General features: G+C 34.2%; 1 protein-coding gene across 1 annotated transcript; it reads left to right on the top strand.

The window, feature by feature from the left end:
* Nucleotides 1-860: 860 nt before the first annotated feature.
* On the top strand, nucleotides 861-8945 carry LOC145035085 (early endosome antigen). Its single transcript, XM_078983674.1, has 6 exons — nucleotides 861-992; nucleotides 4869-4963; nucleotides 5049-7814; nucleotides 7903-8145; nucleotides 8235-8348; nucleotides 8449-8945. The coding sequence occupies exons 2-6, from the start codon at nucleotides 4910-4912 to the stop codon at nucleotides 8695-8697; spliced, it is 3426 nt and encodes a 1141-aa protein (XP_078839800.1). The 5' UTR covers nucleotides 861-992; nucleotides 4869-4909; the 3' UTR covers nucleotides 8698-8945.
* Nucleotides 8946-17870: the final 8925 nt, after the last annotated feature.

Genomic DNA, 17870 nt, shown 5'->3' with positions numbered 1-17870 from the left:
AACAAAAACACTAGTATCTTTAAATATGTAGTAAAAACATTAAAAAATAAAATTAAAATATTTTTTAAAAATTAAAATAACTATAAAATAAAATAAAATAAAAACGAAAAATAACATAAAAATCTAAAAATCAAGAATATATATATATATATATATATATATATATATATATATATATATATATATAATTAAAAAAATAATAAAAATAATAAAAAACGAAAATAAATAATAAAACCCACTGAAGTGACGTTTCATAGACGTTCGTCACACGCGATTAAATTCTCAAATCAGTTTTATTTACCTCGTACATGTATTGCATGTGAACACGTTCAAGTATTGAATTTGATGTTTGTGCTCTTGACAAAGTGGTGGTGAAAAACACTATTTTTTTTTAATATCTAACGGATAGAAGTTCCATAAAAAGGAGAAAAAGAACAGCTTAAAATGGGTGTGATTCTAGAACCTACGGCCTTGAATATGGAAACGGAAAAGTTCCCTTCTCATCCCTAAACTGTAACAAAAACCTCACAATGGGCGCTTGACAAGCATCCATATATTAATGAAATCAACATATCATTTACGTTTTATCGAGGATTAATTTAAAAAAGAATGTTGAGTTGCTGAAGAAATTTACATAGACATATAAATGATTACTTTTTACAAATTTTAAAAGTTTGTTTTACGCAATTATTGGTAATTAAGAGTTTAAGACATAGGGTAGTGTTGTAATTATGTAAGCAATCTAGTGGCAAATGTGCACGGCAAGTGGTGGCGAGGACACCGTCTGTTATTTAACAATGTCCTAATTGGCTGGCGATTACTATAGACGGCCCCACACCGTGTCTTACCCCCACTTAAGAAAAACTATTGCTACTACTAATACCCTTATACCGACCCAGATTCTCTTCGTCTCTCTCTCTCTCTCTCTCTCTCTCTCTCTCTCTGAAGGAGGAGCTTCAGTAAAGGTGAAAGAATCATTTCAGAGATCTAAGGTTAGTCCATACGTGAATTGCTTCGATTGATTTTTAGAAGTGTTATTGTGAATCGAACTTTTGGTTACTTTAAATTTGGTATAAAGTATGTTGAAATATGGAATAGATTTGGCTGATTTTGTATCTGGAACTCCAAATTTTGTACACAGTATATGAGAATTCGGCATCTGATAAATGAACTACTTAGAATCAATTTCTAGTACTTTTATTTTGAATCACTTTGTTATGATGAAGTATGTGAAAATTTGGTTAGATTCTGTTTTGGTATCTGGAAGCTTAAATTTTATTAGAAGTATCTGAAAGTTCGGGATCGAATTTCGAATTATTCACTGATCATCGCTCTATTAACTATTTAAGTTTTGCATCGATTTATGGTACTTTTGACAGCTTGAATTTTTGTTGATCAGCTTTTTCGTATGGCTGCTTTGGTTTATCATGTAGAATTTTCTAGATATATTAAGATCGATATGCTCTGATTTTCTACCTGATTTGATCATAGAACTTTCAATATGGTTTTGTTTATCTGAAGCAAGCTTTTATCGTTTTGCTTAGTTTGAATCAGCTTCTGATCATATTAAAAGCCAGCTTCTGATCAGCTTCTTGAATTAGTTAAAAGTTAAAACCCAAGCAATAGATTTAAATTATCATATATATGGACCTCGATCTCTTAAAGTAAAACAATATATATGAGGTACCATGAGTTTGGTGAGATTTGATCTATTTCCTATAAACTGTTTTGATTTCTTCTGATTGGATGATAGTGCTTGTAAAATTACGAAAACTGCCATCAAACGTCTTTACTAATAATTTAATTGATCAAACTCATTACAACATTCTCTTGAAATACAAGAGATGGTAGGAATTAAATTTTTCCTGATATGGTCAACATAAATCATATCGATAGTATGACAACACTTTTGTAACAATTGCCCTTAGAAAATGGTCAAAAGTTTGCAAAAGCTTAGACAAAAGAGTTTTATTCCTGATTTAATTTCAGATTATAATTGCATAAAGTGAAATGAAAATCGTAAAGAAAAAGCAGCCTTTAAGACAACGAAACTGATTTTGTTTTGTTCAAGCCTATTTAAATTCCCCAATTAACAATTATTAAAGTTATATGAGTAAAGATAAAATTTATATTTATCTAGCTTTTGCTTAAAATATAAGCCACTTAATTATTTAGATATATTTAGACTATGAAAGCAATTATTGTATATATTTGTAGTACTACAATGATTTAGAATTTACATACAAGAGTTTAATGTTGTGTAAGATGACGTATGATGATTTTGACTGACAGGACATTGTACCATTTGTTTTTTCTTTCACGAATTAGATGTTGCTGATTTTGCGGTTCTAGCATGCTTTATTTCCTAAATTGGTGCAAATCGGAACCGTGTAAATAAAGTTACAGTTACATTTACATTATCCCAACATATATATATTTTTTAAACTAAAAAAAATTATATGGCTGTTTTTTCAAATATAGTACTGTTTATTTATTTATTTATTTTTTTTAATAATGACTTACAATTTGTAAATTTAAAAGCTTAGAGTTTTTTCAATTATTTTAACGGAATCTATAAAAATAATTGATAAGTCCTACAAATTAACTAATAAAAAACTATGATTTTTTAATGCTTTTTTGGATAGAGTTGATTCATATAGAACAATTTTTTGTATATATTTATATTTTTGCATATTGTATAATTCAATGTTTTAAAAACCTGTTTTTTAGTTGAATCGGTTTAACGATCAGTTTTCGATTTGACCATTAGGATAATCGGTTTCTATAATTTTCATATTTTTTTCATTTTTTCATATACATACATACATAAATCAAGAATTTGACGTCCACAATTTCAAACATTATAAATACACATAAAAACAAGTTGTATATCTATTCACATACATTAAAATAACAAATAATCATAAGTTTTAGATCAATACACATATATCAAAAGAAAATAATATACAATATCAAAACAAAATATATTTTTAGATAAATACAAACACATTAAAAAACTTCATAACATGTACCACATGTATTTAGTTAAAGAAATCTAAATAGACGTGAAAAAAACCACTAAAGTTTCAAAATAGTTTTTTTCCATATGTTTTTATTCAGTTTAACTGGTTAACCGACTTTTTATAAAAATCAGTCGGTTCATTTCGATTTAGAAATAGACATAATGCCGGTTATAATTGAACCATTTCCTTCCCTCGGCTCCGCTCCAACCTGTTCAACCGGCCGGTTCAAATCAATTTTTAAAACACTGGTATGATCTTTTAAAACATAAATTGTTGTATATAAAAAAAGACTACTGAGAATTAATCAACTTTGCTTTTTTGATTTATTAGTTAGAGCTTTGTTGTAATAAAAACTCAGCAAATAATCTAAGTGAAGGTTCTAAAATACAATTTTTTTTTTATAAATTTGACGATGAATTATATTCTCCATTTTTTTCTATGGATTTATCATTACTCCCTTTTCATAAAGAACTACAAGATAAAAAGCATAAAATTCCAGCTGTGTTGGCTATATTAAGTGTTTTATCGGTAAAGTCTCTATCTCGGTATTTTCTATGCTGACATATCCTCATTCCCCCCGGACCTCCCGTCTATTTGTTTGTTGATGCCGATGACTTTGCCCCTCCAGCTATGCAATAGCAACTTTCCCAATATTGTCTTTCAATTATTTTTCTGGGCCAATAAACGTTCGCACATGTTTCCTTGTACAGTTTACTATATTTGTCTTTCTATTTCTAAAATATATATATGGGGTAACAAAATTATGACTCGTCTTTTTCTTTTTGTCCTACAGCTAAAAAAGTACAATCTTCCTTCTTTTTGATTTATTATGAACCTGCATTTATATTCATCGGCTCCTTTTGATAATTATTATTATATTTTAAGTATAAAAATTTTGCTTTATAAAATCTTTTAATACATTTTGGAAATTCTAAATTCTCACCAAAAGCTATTTTATTGTCTATATTTGTTAATATTGTATTGTTAACAGCGACATTTCTTGTTTATATTTAAGATGTCGCTTTCTATGGGTTTTCTGGTCATTTAAATTGTGGTTGTGATGTCGTGTTTAAATTCTTTGACGGTTCATTCCTGTGAATAAAATCGCGATAATTAATTGAATTGACCTCCATCCATTTATGTTTCTGTTAAACAATGTTTGGAATGATTAAATATTTTAAAGTTGATCGAATGATAATAAAAATTGAAAACGTGCACGCTTAAGGTCATGAATATCTATTAACAAAAAAAAAAAAAAAAAAAAAAAAAAAGAGTAAACTATGCTTAAAAGCTTACACAAAAAAGAAAGAGAAGTTTTTCCTCTCCACAATAGAAATAGAGTGTTCTCATTTTTTTTGGAGTAACGATTGGAACTTCCTCTTATTGATATGTCACATAAATGTTTTAATATTTATTTTCTAAAACTTTAAAGTTAAACTATTTGCTTACCCATTATTTTTTTCAAGCCTACAACTAAATTGACGTTGTACTTATTGAAATGTTTACTTGCTTGTTATTACTTATTATCATTATGATCAGGTGTTGGCACAAACTTTAGTTCATACTGATTATTATTTTGTTTTTCTTATTGAAAGTTATTCTAGACTTTTGAGAACTATCTTAATAATATTCAAAATAATGTCATTTATAACCGAAGTCTGATATATCCCGCAGAATTAAATTCATAAACGATCACATACATAAATTCTGGTGTAACTGTAGAATTAAATATACAAATAACGGAGGGTATAATTTAGTTCTAGTAACTTTTTTTTTTATTAGATGCCTCTGATCAAAATCCTGATTCATTTTTCGTTGCCTAATATCACAATTTCATGTTTTCAGGGTCTACACAACAATTCTAATATTATTACAATCAGTCTGCGATGGAAGATGAGACTGTAGCAAGCTCAGAGGTACCAGTCACCAAGGTTGTTAAGGTAAGTTGTACAGCTGTATACTGGTCCCATTGCCTACCCCTAATTCAGATGGCTCATACTGATTTTGATTTATGTGAATATATAGGAAACTAAGGAGGACATAATCCCAGCAGATCATAAGGAGGTCAAGAAGGAAGAAGAAGCGCCTTTAGATGGGGAATTTATAAAAGTCGAAAAGGAAACTGTAGAAATAAACGATGTTGAATCCCATACAACATCTCGAGCATTGCCTGTTGAAGATGAAAAACCATCCATCGTTGAAAAAAGCAGAGAAGTACTTGAGGCACAGGAGAAAGTAAGTGAACTTGAGAGCGAATTAGGAAAATTAACCACAGCCCTCAAACATTCAGAGTCCGAAAATACCGATCTCAAAAACCAAGTCTCAGTCACAAACGAGAAACTTGAGCAACAAGAAAAGAAACATGAAGATCTCGAAGCCAGCCATAAGAAACTACAAGAGGAATTCAAAGAAGCTGAAGAAAGATATCATTCACAGGTTACTACTCTGCAAGAGGAACTTCAAGCTCAAGAGGCTAACGTAAAGGAGCTGGTCAAAGTCAAAGAATCATTTGAAACCCTAAACACTGAGCTTGAAAGCTCAAAAAAGAAAATGCAAGATCTAGAACATGAGCTAGGTCGCTCTGCAGATGATGCGCAAAAATTCGAAGAGTTGCATAAACAGAGTGGTTCACATGCTGAATCGGAGACTAAAAAAGCAATGGAGTTTGAACGATTGCTTCAGTTGGCTCAAGTGAGTGCGAAAGAAATGGAAGATCAAATGGGTTTAATCCAAGAAGAGCTCAAAGGTTTATACGCAAAAATCGCTGATCATGAAAAGGTGGAAGAAACACTCAAGAACACAACCGTAGAGCTGTCTGCAGCACAACAAGAGTTGGAAGTTTCTAAATCACAAATTGTAGAATTTGAACAAAATATCTCGTCCCTTGATAATCTTCTCTCATCAACCAAGGAATCTCTTCAAGCCAAAGAATCCGCATTTGAAGAACTCAAACTGAAGCTTCAAGAGGAAGAGAAAGCAAAAGTACTGGTCCAAGATGAGGTGGCTTCAATTCGTGAAGAACTCACGAAACTAACAACCGAAAAGGAAGCTCTTAATGTAGTTGTGGTCGATTTGAAAACCGAATTAGCACAAACTAAAAATCATTGTACTGATCTTGAAGCAAAGTTACAGGTGTCGACCGAAAACATCACCAATACAGACACCCTTTTGTCTCAAGCTTTGGCTGAACGTAAAGAACTGGAACAGAAGAATCTTGAGCTCGAGGAAGTTATTCGTGTATCGAAAACCGAATCCGAAGAAGCAAAATCACAATCATCTGTCTTGGAACTCAAAGTGAAAGAAACCGAAACAGAACTCCAACAGTTTTCTGCTAAAATATCCGAGCTTACCTCAACACTATTCACTCTCGAAGAAGAAAAGCATCAACTAAACCAGCAAGTAAAAGATTTTACAGACAAGGTAGCTCAGCTAGAATCTGAGTTGACTCAATCGTCTTCACGTACCACAGAGCTTGAATCGGAGCTTAAGAATGTTGTAGAAAAGGCTGCTGATCATGAAGGAAGAGCAAACACGAGTCATCAACGTAGTATTGAGCTTGAAGATATAATCCAGAAATTAGAATCTGAGTTGACTCAATCGTCTTCGCATCACACGGAGCTTGAGTCTGAGCTTAAGAATGTTCTAGAAAAGGCTGCTGATCATGAAGGAAGAGCAAACACGAACCATCAACGTAGCGTTGAGCTTGAAGATATAATTCAAACGTTGAATATAAGAGCTGAAAATTCAGGTAAAAAGGCGAGTGAATTGGAGTTGTTGCTTGAAGCAGAAAAGTACAGAATCCAGGAGCTTGAAGAGCAGATTAGTACACTCGAGAAGAAATGTAAAGAAACAGAAGAAGGTTCTAATGTCCATTCCAATAAAGTATCTGAACTCGAAGCAGAACTAGATGCCTTCCGAACAAAAGCAACAGCTCTTGAGGCTGCACTCGAATCTGTCACTAAAAATGAACAAGAATTAACCGAATCTTTGAATTTAGCAACCACTGAGAAAAAACAACTGGAAGACACCTCGAGGAAGTTATCAGAGCATGTTGCTGAAGCAGAAAACCTAGTTGAAGTACTGAGAAATGAACTCAAGGTCTCTCAGGAGAAATTGGAAACAGTTGAAACTGATCTTGGATCTAAGCTTAAGTCAGCTGAGGAAAAACTTGAGGAGCAAGAAAGATCATTGGGAGAAACAGTAGCGAATTTCACTAGCAGAGACACAGAGGCGAAATCGTTACTTGAGAAATTAAACACTTTTGAAGAACAATTAAAGACATACAAAGCACAGTTAGTTGAAGCAAACGAAAGATCTGCTTCGCTAAAAGACGAATTAGATCAGCTTTTACTGATAGAAGCCAATACAAAAAGTGAGAATGAAGATCTCAAAAGAAAGATTTTGGAAACCGAAGAAAATGTTACCAAGTCCACCAATGAGAACGATATGTTGGTTGCAACCATTATTGAGCTTAAAGACAAAGTCAACGAGCTTGAAATTTCACTAAGTGGGGTACACAGCGAAAAGGAATCTGCAGCTCAAGCAATTGATTCTCATGTCAAGACTATAGCCAGTTTAACCGAACAGCATTCTAAAGCCACTGAGCTTGCAGATCTGAAACTTACTCAAGAACTTGCTGCTTACGAGGCCAAATTGAATGATCTGCAGACAAGTTTGACTGCTGCTTTGACTGAAAAAGACGAGACATTCAGCCACCTCCATATCTCCAAAAAAGAAATTGAAGATTTAAAAGAAAAGTTCACTTCTGAAGGGCAGAATCTCCAGTCTCAGGTAATTTACCTCCTTTTTTTTTTTTTTTTTTAAATCTTTGTGGGATTAGAGAAGTATATGTTAACTTTTTTTTCCCCCCGAATTCCAGATATCATCATTGATGGAAGAGAACAACATGTTGAATGAAACACATCAAAACGCTAAAAAGGAGCTTCAGACATATATCACTACACTTGAAGAGCAAGTGAAAGAACATGCATCTAATGAAACGTCTGTAAAAGCTGAGCTTGAAAGTCTCAAGGCACAAATCGAAGAGAATGCTAAATTATACGACAATTTAAAGAACCTTGAAGAGAAACTAGCAGCATCTCAAAAGACCATTGACCAACAGGTCAGCCTAAAACTGTTTTCCACTCACACGTTCTATTATATTTGCCACATTTGGTGCTGAATTCTGAATCTTATTTTTTGGTTTGTTAGGAGTCGGAAAGAGATGCAGCTTTGAAGGAGGTGGAAGCAAAGAAGGCAGCAATTTTAGATTTGGAGAAACAAATCAAAGACTTGCAGGCAGCCAATGCTAAAGCTAAAGAACAGGTAACAAACAAACACTGTACATGTATACATACATTTATGAATAATTTATTTTTGGTGTTGGTGTTAGGTGTCTGATTTTATGTAAAAATTATAATTACAGGTTACTGATAACTCAAGTGAGATAAAATCAAGGGACTTTGGAGCAACAATGACAACACCATCAAAGCGCAAGAGCAAGAAAAATGCGGAATCATCAAGCACTGTACAGAATAATCAAGCATCAGCCTCATCAAACACAGTACAAAATCAAGCAACTGCTCATGATTCTTTTGGCACAAGCATTAAGTTCATCGTGGGAGTAGCATTGGTTTCCGTGATTATTGGTATAGTTCTTGGTAAACGATATTAGTTAATTTGTGGTTGGTTTTTAATTATATTGTCAATGGCTTTCTTTTTTTTTTTTTTTGGTGGAAAAAAGTTCTTTTTTTATTTTTGGGTTTCTTTGGGGTAGGAATGGGGTTTGATTGGTTTGGTGTTTTTGTCTAAGAACATGTGATTTGGTTTTGATACCCCCTGACCTGCATCAGCTTAAATTTTTGTGATATTGATGCTTCGTTTCCAGTTGTAAAAATGATATGGTTTGTATTTGCTTGTCAAGTCTCTCTATGAAATCTTATTATATGTTTGGGCATATTGCTTGTAATAGCAACCAACTTTTCAAATTTTATCCATTTTAGGCAACCATTTATTTTCCGAATCAAATTAATGCGTATTTTTCATTCTGGATTTACCTTCAAGTTAGTCCTCCTCCTCCTCCCCCTCATATGATCAACCTCATCATGTAGTACATCACTAGTATCAGGTATGTAAGCATATGCTTTAATACTAGCAAACAAAGACTTGATGATTTTATGGCGCTCAACAAACCATGGATCTCCCTTGACAACCGAATTAACCGTATATGTTTTATTCTTGAGGGTTCTACTGATCAATCATTCTCCATTTCTATCGGTTCACGGATGTCCGTGGATACACCGTACTCACTAACCAGCACATCATCAGGGATCCACTTTGCAGCTTGGACATATAGAAGATAGTCTCCATGAGCATGACATCCTCGGAGAAAGGTACTCCAAGTCTTGTCATCCCATTTGAGTGGTGTTGATACCACGAAATCAAAAGCTTCTTCTAGTCTTCCACCCTTGATTAGAATATTAATGATACACCTATAGTGCTCTAAACCAGGTTCCAGACCCTTCTGGTTCATTAACTCATAAAAATAGTAGAACCCTTCTTCCACACGCATTGAGAACACCAATAAAAGTATCATCATTAGGATCTTCCCCCAATTTCAACATTTCATTAAACAAAGTCAACGACTTGTTACCAAAACCATAAAGGCAGTACCCACATATCATTATATTCCAGGTTCCAACATCACCATAAGTCATACCTAAAAACACATTTTCAGCAGCTTTAAAGTGGCCAGTCCTCAAGTACATGATGATCAAGGCATCCTCGACATTCTTATGACCCTTGAATCCAGTCTTCTCTGCTAGTGTATGCAATACATTTCCAAATCTCACAGAGAATAATTCAGCACTAGCATTGAGTATTACAGAAAAGGTAGATTCGTTTGGAACAACCCCGTCAATTTGCATATTATAAAACAATGTAATCTACGCTTCAGGGAACCCTCATTTTGAGAAAGCAGCCATAATCGGTGTCCATGAAACCACGTTTGGAACTTTAGACCTGCCAAATACATTTAAAGCATTTCTAACACCTCCAGCTTTCCCATACATATTGATCACTGCATTGCATACAGACACATCAACCTCAACTTCACTCTTGAGCAGCTTTGTTCCACACCATATCTTCAGCCAACATTCTCTTTAAGATAATAATGCCTCATCCATGTAAGCTTTCTCACCAGGTCCAACCTTGATCCGATTATAAGCACAGTTATCCACTTGAGGGACAGAAACTAAAACCTCCACAGCCCCCTACCATGTCCCACATCATGCAATACAAGCCACATAATGATGGAACACTTCATTGCATAACAAAAAGTACCCAACCTTTTTATACTCGACATAAGCACCAATGAAGATATATAATTGTTAGGCGATCGAGCACGACTCTGAAACCATTGATTTAAACAATCTAACAACTTCAAAAGCAGACTCATTTTGAAAATGGCCCGAAATTAGAGCACTCCACGAATCTATGTTAACATTTATTTGTTTGATCAAAAAACACAGTGTGCATATCCCACTGCTGAGTAAAGAGCAATCAAAGCATTAGTCTTGGGTATATTATCTCCAGACCACTGATTACACACAATCGAACGAGCGTGAATTACTTTGCCCAACTCAAGGGTTTTAGCCCCGCCGAAACATCGTAGGAGCTTTAAATTGTTTTGTGGAAGAAGCGCAGGGATGGACATTACAATAATTCCACTTCCGTTCAATGATCTTGTGATCAAATTTGACAAAGATTAGATATTTGCCGCGGAACTGTGAGAATTTAGCTTAATCATTGTTTGCCAACGTAAGCTTGAAAGAATCACAAAAGCCTTATCCTTGAAAGTGCTTATAGATGAAAACAGAATTACCTGAGGGCAATAGCAGGATGATGTTCTTGAAAATTTCCAACGAATTTTGCTGGCAAGCAAACATACACAAACAGTCATCGATCGCTACATAAATAGGTGAAGGAGAGTATCTGAGATTGAAGGTGAACAGAGTCTTTTAAGAGATTAGGCCTAACCGTTATATAGTTTTCAAAACTTTATCCACTAAACCCTAAACCCTACAGCGGGTTTACCCAACTTATTGTTTCTATGAACTTGACTAAATTACACGAATCCTGTACGGTTTGTTTTAATACGTGCCATGTAGTTTTATGTTTTGTATTTCACTCGCATCTCTCGTTATTTTAGGGGATAATGTTTTGAAAGGGTAATGTATTTCGATTTTGTTTACATTTAATCACTAAATTTTTTTTTCGTTATCTATTTGCCACTGGGTTATTGAAATTGTTCACATTATTATCATAAAGGTAAAATGTGAACAGTTTCAATAGCTCAGTGATAAATAAATAACGAAAAAAAATTTAGTGATTAAATATGAACAAAATCGAAAGTTTGTTTCCCTCTAAAAAAGTTCAATGATTAAATGTAAACAAATTTAGGGTTGGTAATTCTCGACATGACACGAAATAAATGAGTTTGGGTTGAGTTTTTCAACCCGCCAACTCGTTTATTAAATGGTTCATATATGGGTTTCTCAAAAAATAAACGGGTTGACCCACCAACCCGTTTATATTCTTAATAAAAAAATTATTATATTTTTTAAATGTATTTATGTATCAAATACTAATATATAATAAGTATTATATAATATATATCATTTATTCATAGACCATTTGATTGTTTTGACATTATTACTCGTGGTGGATGGTCTAAGGTCATAAATTGTAACCTATAATGCCAAGTCTGTAACATGTGTTCTATGACTGTTTTTAATTTCCATTTGGATATTTAAGACTTAAATATCTAAAATTTGGACCCACGAACCCGCCAACTTGTGAACCCGTATAAATAAATGAGTTTGGGTTGAGTTTTTCAACCCGCCAACTCGTTTATTAAATGGTTCATATATGGGTTTCTCAAAAAATAAACGGGTTGACCCACCAACCCGTTTATATTCTTAATAAAAAAATTATTATATTTTTTAAATGTATTTATGTATCAAATATTAATATATAATAAGTATTATATAATATATATCATTTATTCATAGACCATTTGATTGTTTTGACATTATTACTCGTGGTGGATGGTCTAAAGTCATAAATTGTAACCTATAATGCCAAGTCTGTAACATGTGTTCTATGACTGTTTTTAATTTCCATTTGGATATTTAAGACTTAAATATCTAAAATTTGGACCCACGAACCCGCCAACTTGTGAACCCGTATAAATAAATGGGTTGGTGGGTCATATATGGGTTTATGTTTTAAACCCGCAAACCCGCGACACGCCAACCCGAACACGACACGATTGTCATGCCTAAACAAACTTCTTCTTATATTGTGTTTTACCAAATTACTTATTTTTGTTAAATTCTAACAACATTTGTTGATAAATAAATCTATGAAATAAAAAAACAAAACCCCAAAAAATATATTAAAAAAAACAAAAAAAATGAAACCGAAATAAAAAACCAATCTCTCTCTCTCATGTCACAATGCTACTTTACCACATGCAAATGGGTCTAAAGAAGTCAAACCATTTACAAAGTCATACATGGATAACTTTGTACCCAAGATTCTCCCCCTCAAAGTTAAGAATAGATGACTCGCTTCAAATCTTCCAAACTCGAGCAACTTCACGAACCGAGCATCAAACGCAACACATGTAGAGATGAACATCAAATCTTCAATTCTTCTATGACATTTCAATCAGGGTTCTAGAATATGAGACCATACAAACCAAGCATCAAAAGGTAATTACGAGTTTCTCATTCTCCAAAAAATTACCCAAAATTTGAGCATTTATGCACACTTCAAAAATCTTCAATAATTCCAAACTCATTATGAATCAAAATCATTTCCGAATCTCCAATCAAATCATTTCATAAACTTCAAATACTCGAGGTCACTTCGGTCTTCAAGTCCGCATAATATGAAAAATTCAACTTTCGAAATTCAATATCTAAATCTCTCCCCCTTTTTATAATCGATAAATGATTATAAACCCAAAAAGGGAATGCGAAAGCGCTCAATTCGGAAATTTTCTATTCAAAACTCTCTCTTAATATATGGCATAAACATTTTGCGTCAATCCAAAAATTCTTCAATTTTTAGCTTCATTCACGGACATTGGTTTTTTATTTCGGTTTTGATTTTTCGTTTTTTTTAATATATTTTTCGAGGTTTTTTTTTTTTTTTTTTTTTTCCATAGATTTCTTCATCAACAAATGTTGCTAGAGTTTAACAAAAATAAATAATTTGCTAAAACATAATACAAGAGGAAGTTTGTTCATATTTAGTCACTGAACTTTTTTTAGAGGGAAACGAACTTTCGATTTTGTTCACATTTAGTCACTAAACTTTTTTTCATTATCTATTTGTCACTAAACTATTGAAACCGTTCACAATCTACCCTTATGACCGGTAACAAGCAGAAAATAATTAAAAACTTATGATAAAAAGTTATCAGAAGTGCTCTCACGTCGTGAAAACTAGACAAACAGAAAATAATTAAAAACTTATGATAAAAACTTTGCTGGAAAATTAACTTTTTGCAGGTTTTATCCCACAAAAAGGATCGATTAACCTAAAACAAATAAACAAATAATAAACTAAGTCGTTCCCCGGCAACGGCGCCAAAAACTTGATGTGCACGGAAGTACTCATTAATTTTAATATTTATAATCTAACAAACTTAGACTAACTATGCACTTATAGGCAGTGTACCTAGTCAGATTACAGTATAGCTTAGTTAAGTCGGGTGTCGATAATAGGGAATGGTGTTATTAATTACTTTATTTACTACTAAATTAATCTAATTATTCACAAGCTAAAAGGGTTTTTATCTAATTTTACAAGTTTAGATGAACTTAACTCTTTAACAAAAACTCAATCAATAAACAAAATACTTATGTTAGTTCGAATCCACTTTCACTTAATGGTTATACATTAGTTATAACTATTACTGTTGGTGACCAATTAAGGATGTATTAGCAATTTAGTTCTAAATCTACTAATTATTAATCTATTTATGTTCATAAAATAGTTAACACAAAATCAATTATTAGATAAGATTGGAGCCATGAAAGATTAATTAATCAAAACACAATTATAGTCATAATATGAGTTCTCTAACACAACTTAACTTAATTATTCAATTACTAATCTAATATTGGTTTGATCTGAGCTCCAATAACTAGTGTTCACTATATTATTAGGTATTCAAGTTCATGCAGAATTGTGTTCACTAACTACACAGAACAAGAATTCAAATCAATCAAATAACTAATTCAAGCATGCTAGGTAAAATCAATCAACAGAAGCATATCACCAACAATTAAAGTTAAGTCTAATGCATTAAAACCATGAGTTCTAGCTTCATCTAGCTAACAGAAGCAACTATATTTAGCTGGACATATTAACAGCTAAACAAACGAATTCTATAAGCAAAAACATATTTAAATGTACCAATCTATAAGACAAATTATGAACTCTTCTTCCTTGGTGTTAAAACCAACTTCCAGAGCTTCTTTTCCTATGAATTTCATCTCCAGGAACCCTCTTAGCCAACAAAAGTTGTTCCAAATTGTAATGGAGAAGGATATATATATATATATATATATATATATATATATATATATATATATATATATATATTTCTGGAAAATCACCGTTCACATCGTGAGAATTTAAAACTCACATCGTGAACTTGGAGTAATCGTGAACGTCAATGATTCCTTCACCCGAATGCTTATCTTCTGATTCTTTCCACTCACGTCGTGAGTACGTCTTTTTTGGGTGTTTTTCTTGTCTTTCAAGCCTTCAACCTCCAAAGTTCCATCCTTTAACGCTTTTAGTCCCTTTCTTCAAAATGTCTTCTTTTTTGCTGCAAAATATAATTTAACCTTATAAGTATCATTATTCTATGCAAATGACCAAAAAATATATAAAAATGTACTTAAATATCGCCTAAAAATATGTATAAATATGGCAATATCAGGTATGCGTCAAGAGAATTGGAAGCTAAAGAGGATTAGGGGTGAGAACACCCAGTTTGTGCAGGATAGTCAGGGATTGTTGACCCGATGCGGTCGGGTACGGGTACACATGTCTGGTGGAGTCAGACAAACGTTTATGGAGGACGCTTATAAGTATCACTTCTCCATTCACCCAGGAGCCAACAAGATGTACCAGAATTTGAGTTGAGCTATTGGTGGCCGTGCAGGAAACGAGAAATCGCTTGGTACGTCGAGAGGTGCTTGACCTGCAAGATGGTCAAGGCCGAGCATCCGAGGCCGCATGGCAAGCTACAACCTCTAGAGATTCCCATGTGAAAATGGGAACATATCGCGATGGACTTCATTACCAAGTTGTCGAGGACGACGAAGGGATATGATGCCATATGGGTCATCGTGGATCGATTGACCAAGAGTGCTAATTTCCTGGCCATACGGGAGAGTTTGTCGATCGAGAAGCTGGCCGACGTGTATGTCGGCGAGATCGTTGCTCGCCACGGAGTTCCCGTCTCTATTGTTTCCGATCGAGATGTTAGATTCACCTCCCTCTTTTGGCAGAAGTTCTACGACAAGTTGGGCACTCAACTACATTTTAGCACAATATATCATTCGCAAACCGATGTCTGGAGTGAGCGGACTATATAGACTAAGGATGAGATTTAGAACCGGAAAATCGGACCCAAACCAGAACCGTTAGAACCAGAATATGTAGAACCGGTTCCGGTTCCGGGTTTAAAATTTTTCTTTATCCGAGTTCCAGGTAATCCGGGTTTGGGTCCATCAGTTCCGGGTAAACCGGGTCTAAAAACCGGAATCGGTGTTAAGAACCGGAAACACTTTTAGGGCCGGAACCGGTTTTTGTGAAACGTTTAAAAGATGCATATCTCATTCGTTTCAACTCCGATTGACATGCAGTTTTTTCCAACATGTAGTTTAGAGTATGTATATGATTTTAGACTATAAATTTGACATTTTTAGTTTTATATTCATTGACTTACATCCCCCCAAAGTCGATATATTAACGCTGGAAGTTTTTAGTTTTTCAGTTTTTTTGTATTCGGTGAAAGTTTTAAATCATGTATATCTAATTCGTTTCGAGTCGGATTGACATATGGTTATTTTCAACTTGTAGTTTACAGTTTGTACATGAGTTTAGACTATAATTTTGTCATTTATGGTTTAATATTCAATGATTTACAATCCTCTGAAGTCGGGATATCAAAACTGAAAATTTTCAACTTTTCAACTATTTGTTTTTGTACTTTGTATTCTGTGAAAATATTAATACATGCATATCTCATTTGTTTAAAGTCGGATTGACATGCGGTTTTCTCCATAGTGTATTTTAGAGTTTGTACATGATTTTAGACTAAAATTTTGTTAACTTTGGTTTCATATTCAATGAGTTACAGTCCCCCAAAGTCGGGATATCAATATGAAAATTTTCAAAGTTCAACCCACTAAAGTGTGTTTTGGTGCTTTCATTAAGGGAACTCAAAGATTTAGATGCTTGGATTGAAGAAAAGGAAGTGGATCTGCCATCTACATCGTTTTGGGAGCTAGCCTAAGGTAAAAGGCTTGTAACTTGACCCTTTCATACCTAGACCTCCTTATGTTAAGATTAGGGCCATTTTATCTTGTTTGGTGTTTCATTTCGGGCAATGGTCATGATCTAAAGTAACAACTTTAGATCTAGACTCATCTTGGTTCTTATGGTCATAAAGTTCCAGCCTTTAGCAAGATAATTCCTTATCCTTACTTAGAGCCTCTTCTCCAGCTTGATTTTAGCCATTTACACCTTGCATGTAAGTAAAGTTTGCAACTTTACATAAGGAGTATGCTCTAGGAAATCATATCTGTGAAATGGAGCTTTGGGTTGGCTTATAAGCATCTTAAACGAGAAGTACTGACGAGACTCAACGAGTTGCATGGCCAACTCGGCGAGTCCGATGAAGATTAGCGTAGAAGGTTTCTGCATGGACTTGGCGAGTCAGTAAAGTGACTCGACAAGCCAGTTAGGGTTTCCTTGACTTCAGATTACGCATGGAATCGACGAGTTGGTGGTAAACTTGGCGAGTCAATGAGGGTTTTATGACTTTCTGAACCTTTAAGGAACTCGATGAGTTGCTAGCTGCACTCGGCGAGTTGGGTCAACATGGACTGTTGACTTTGACCAAGGGTTGACCATTTTGACTTCTGGGGTATTTTGGGAAACTGGAAATTTATGGATATGGTTCTATGGTGAATATAGGTGGTGGAGTTTGTGGAGGTGACCTGAGAGTTTGAGCTTATCACTTCAGCGTGACAATTATGAGGTGAGTTGTCCTCACTATACTAACAGGGTCGAAGGCACCAATGCCGACCCTTATCGGATTTGCATATGTTTATTGATTTACATCCTGTTAGTTAGGATGATTGCTATGTTAGAGATTGGTTAGATCAGTATCTTGGTTATAGGATGGTTGGTATGTTAGTGATCAGTAAGATCGGTATCCTGGTTGTAGGATGGTTGCCATGATTAGTGATTGGTTAGATATGCATGTTTACTTGTTTATATGTATGTGCACATGTTTGTGGGTTTGGGAAAGGGTTAAGGCAGGTCCTGCTATGTGCAGTAGGCCAAGACACCCTGGGCAGACCGGGTAGACTGCAGGCCTGGGCCGGGTAAATCTAGTCTGAACGAAGGCCGAACGAGCAGTCCGGATAGGCTGAAGGCCCCGAAGAGGGAGGTCCAGACGTGTCGAGGGAACGGAGAGCAGTCCAGATAGACTGAGGATCGAGAGTCGGTCCAGTCAGACTGATGGCTAAT

The sequence above is a fragment of the Lactuca saligna genome, chromosome 3 (assembly GCF_052625555.1).
Source record: "Lactuca saligna cultivar CGN05327 chromosome 3, ASM5262555v1, whole genome shotgun sequence".
In the NCBI taxonomy this organism is placed as follows: domain Eukaryota; kingdom Viridiplantae; phylum Streptophyta; class Magnoliopsida; order Asterales; family Asteraceae; genus Lactuca; species Lactuca saligna.
Note: the sequence above shows the minus strand (reverse complement) of the source record. Positions and strands in the feature narration are given on the sequence as shown.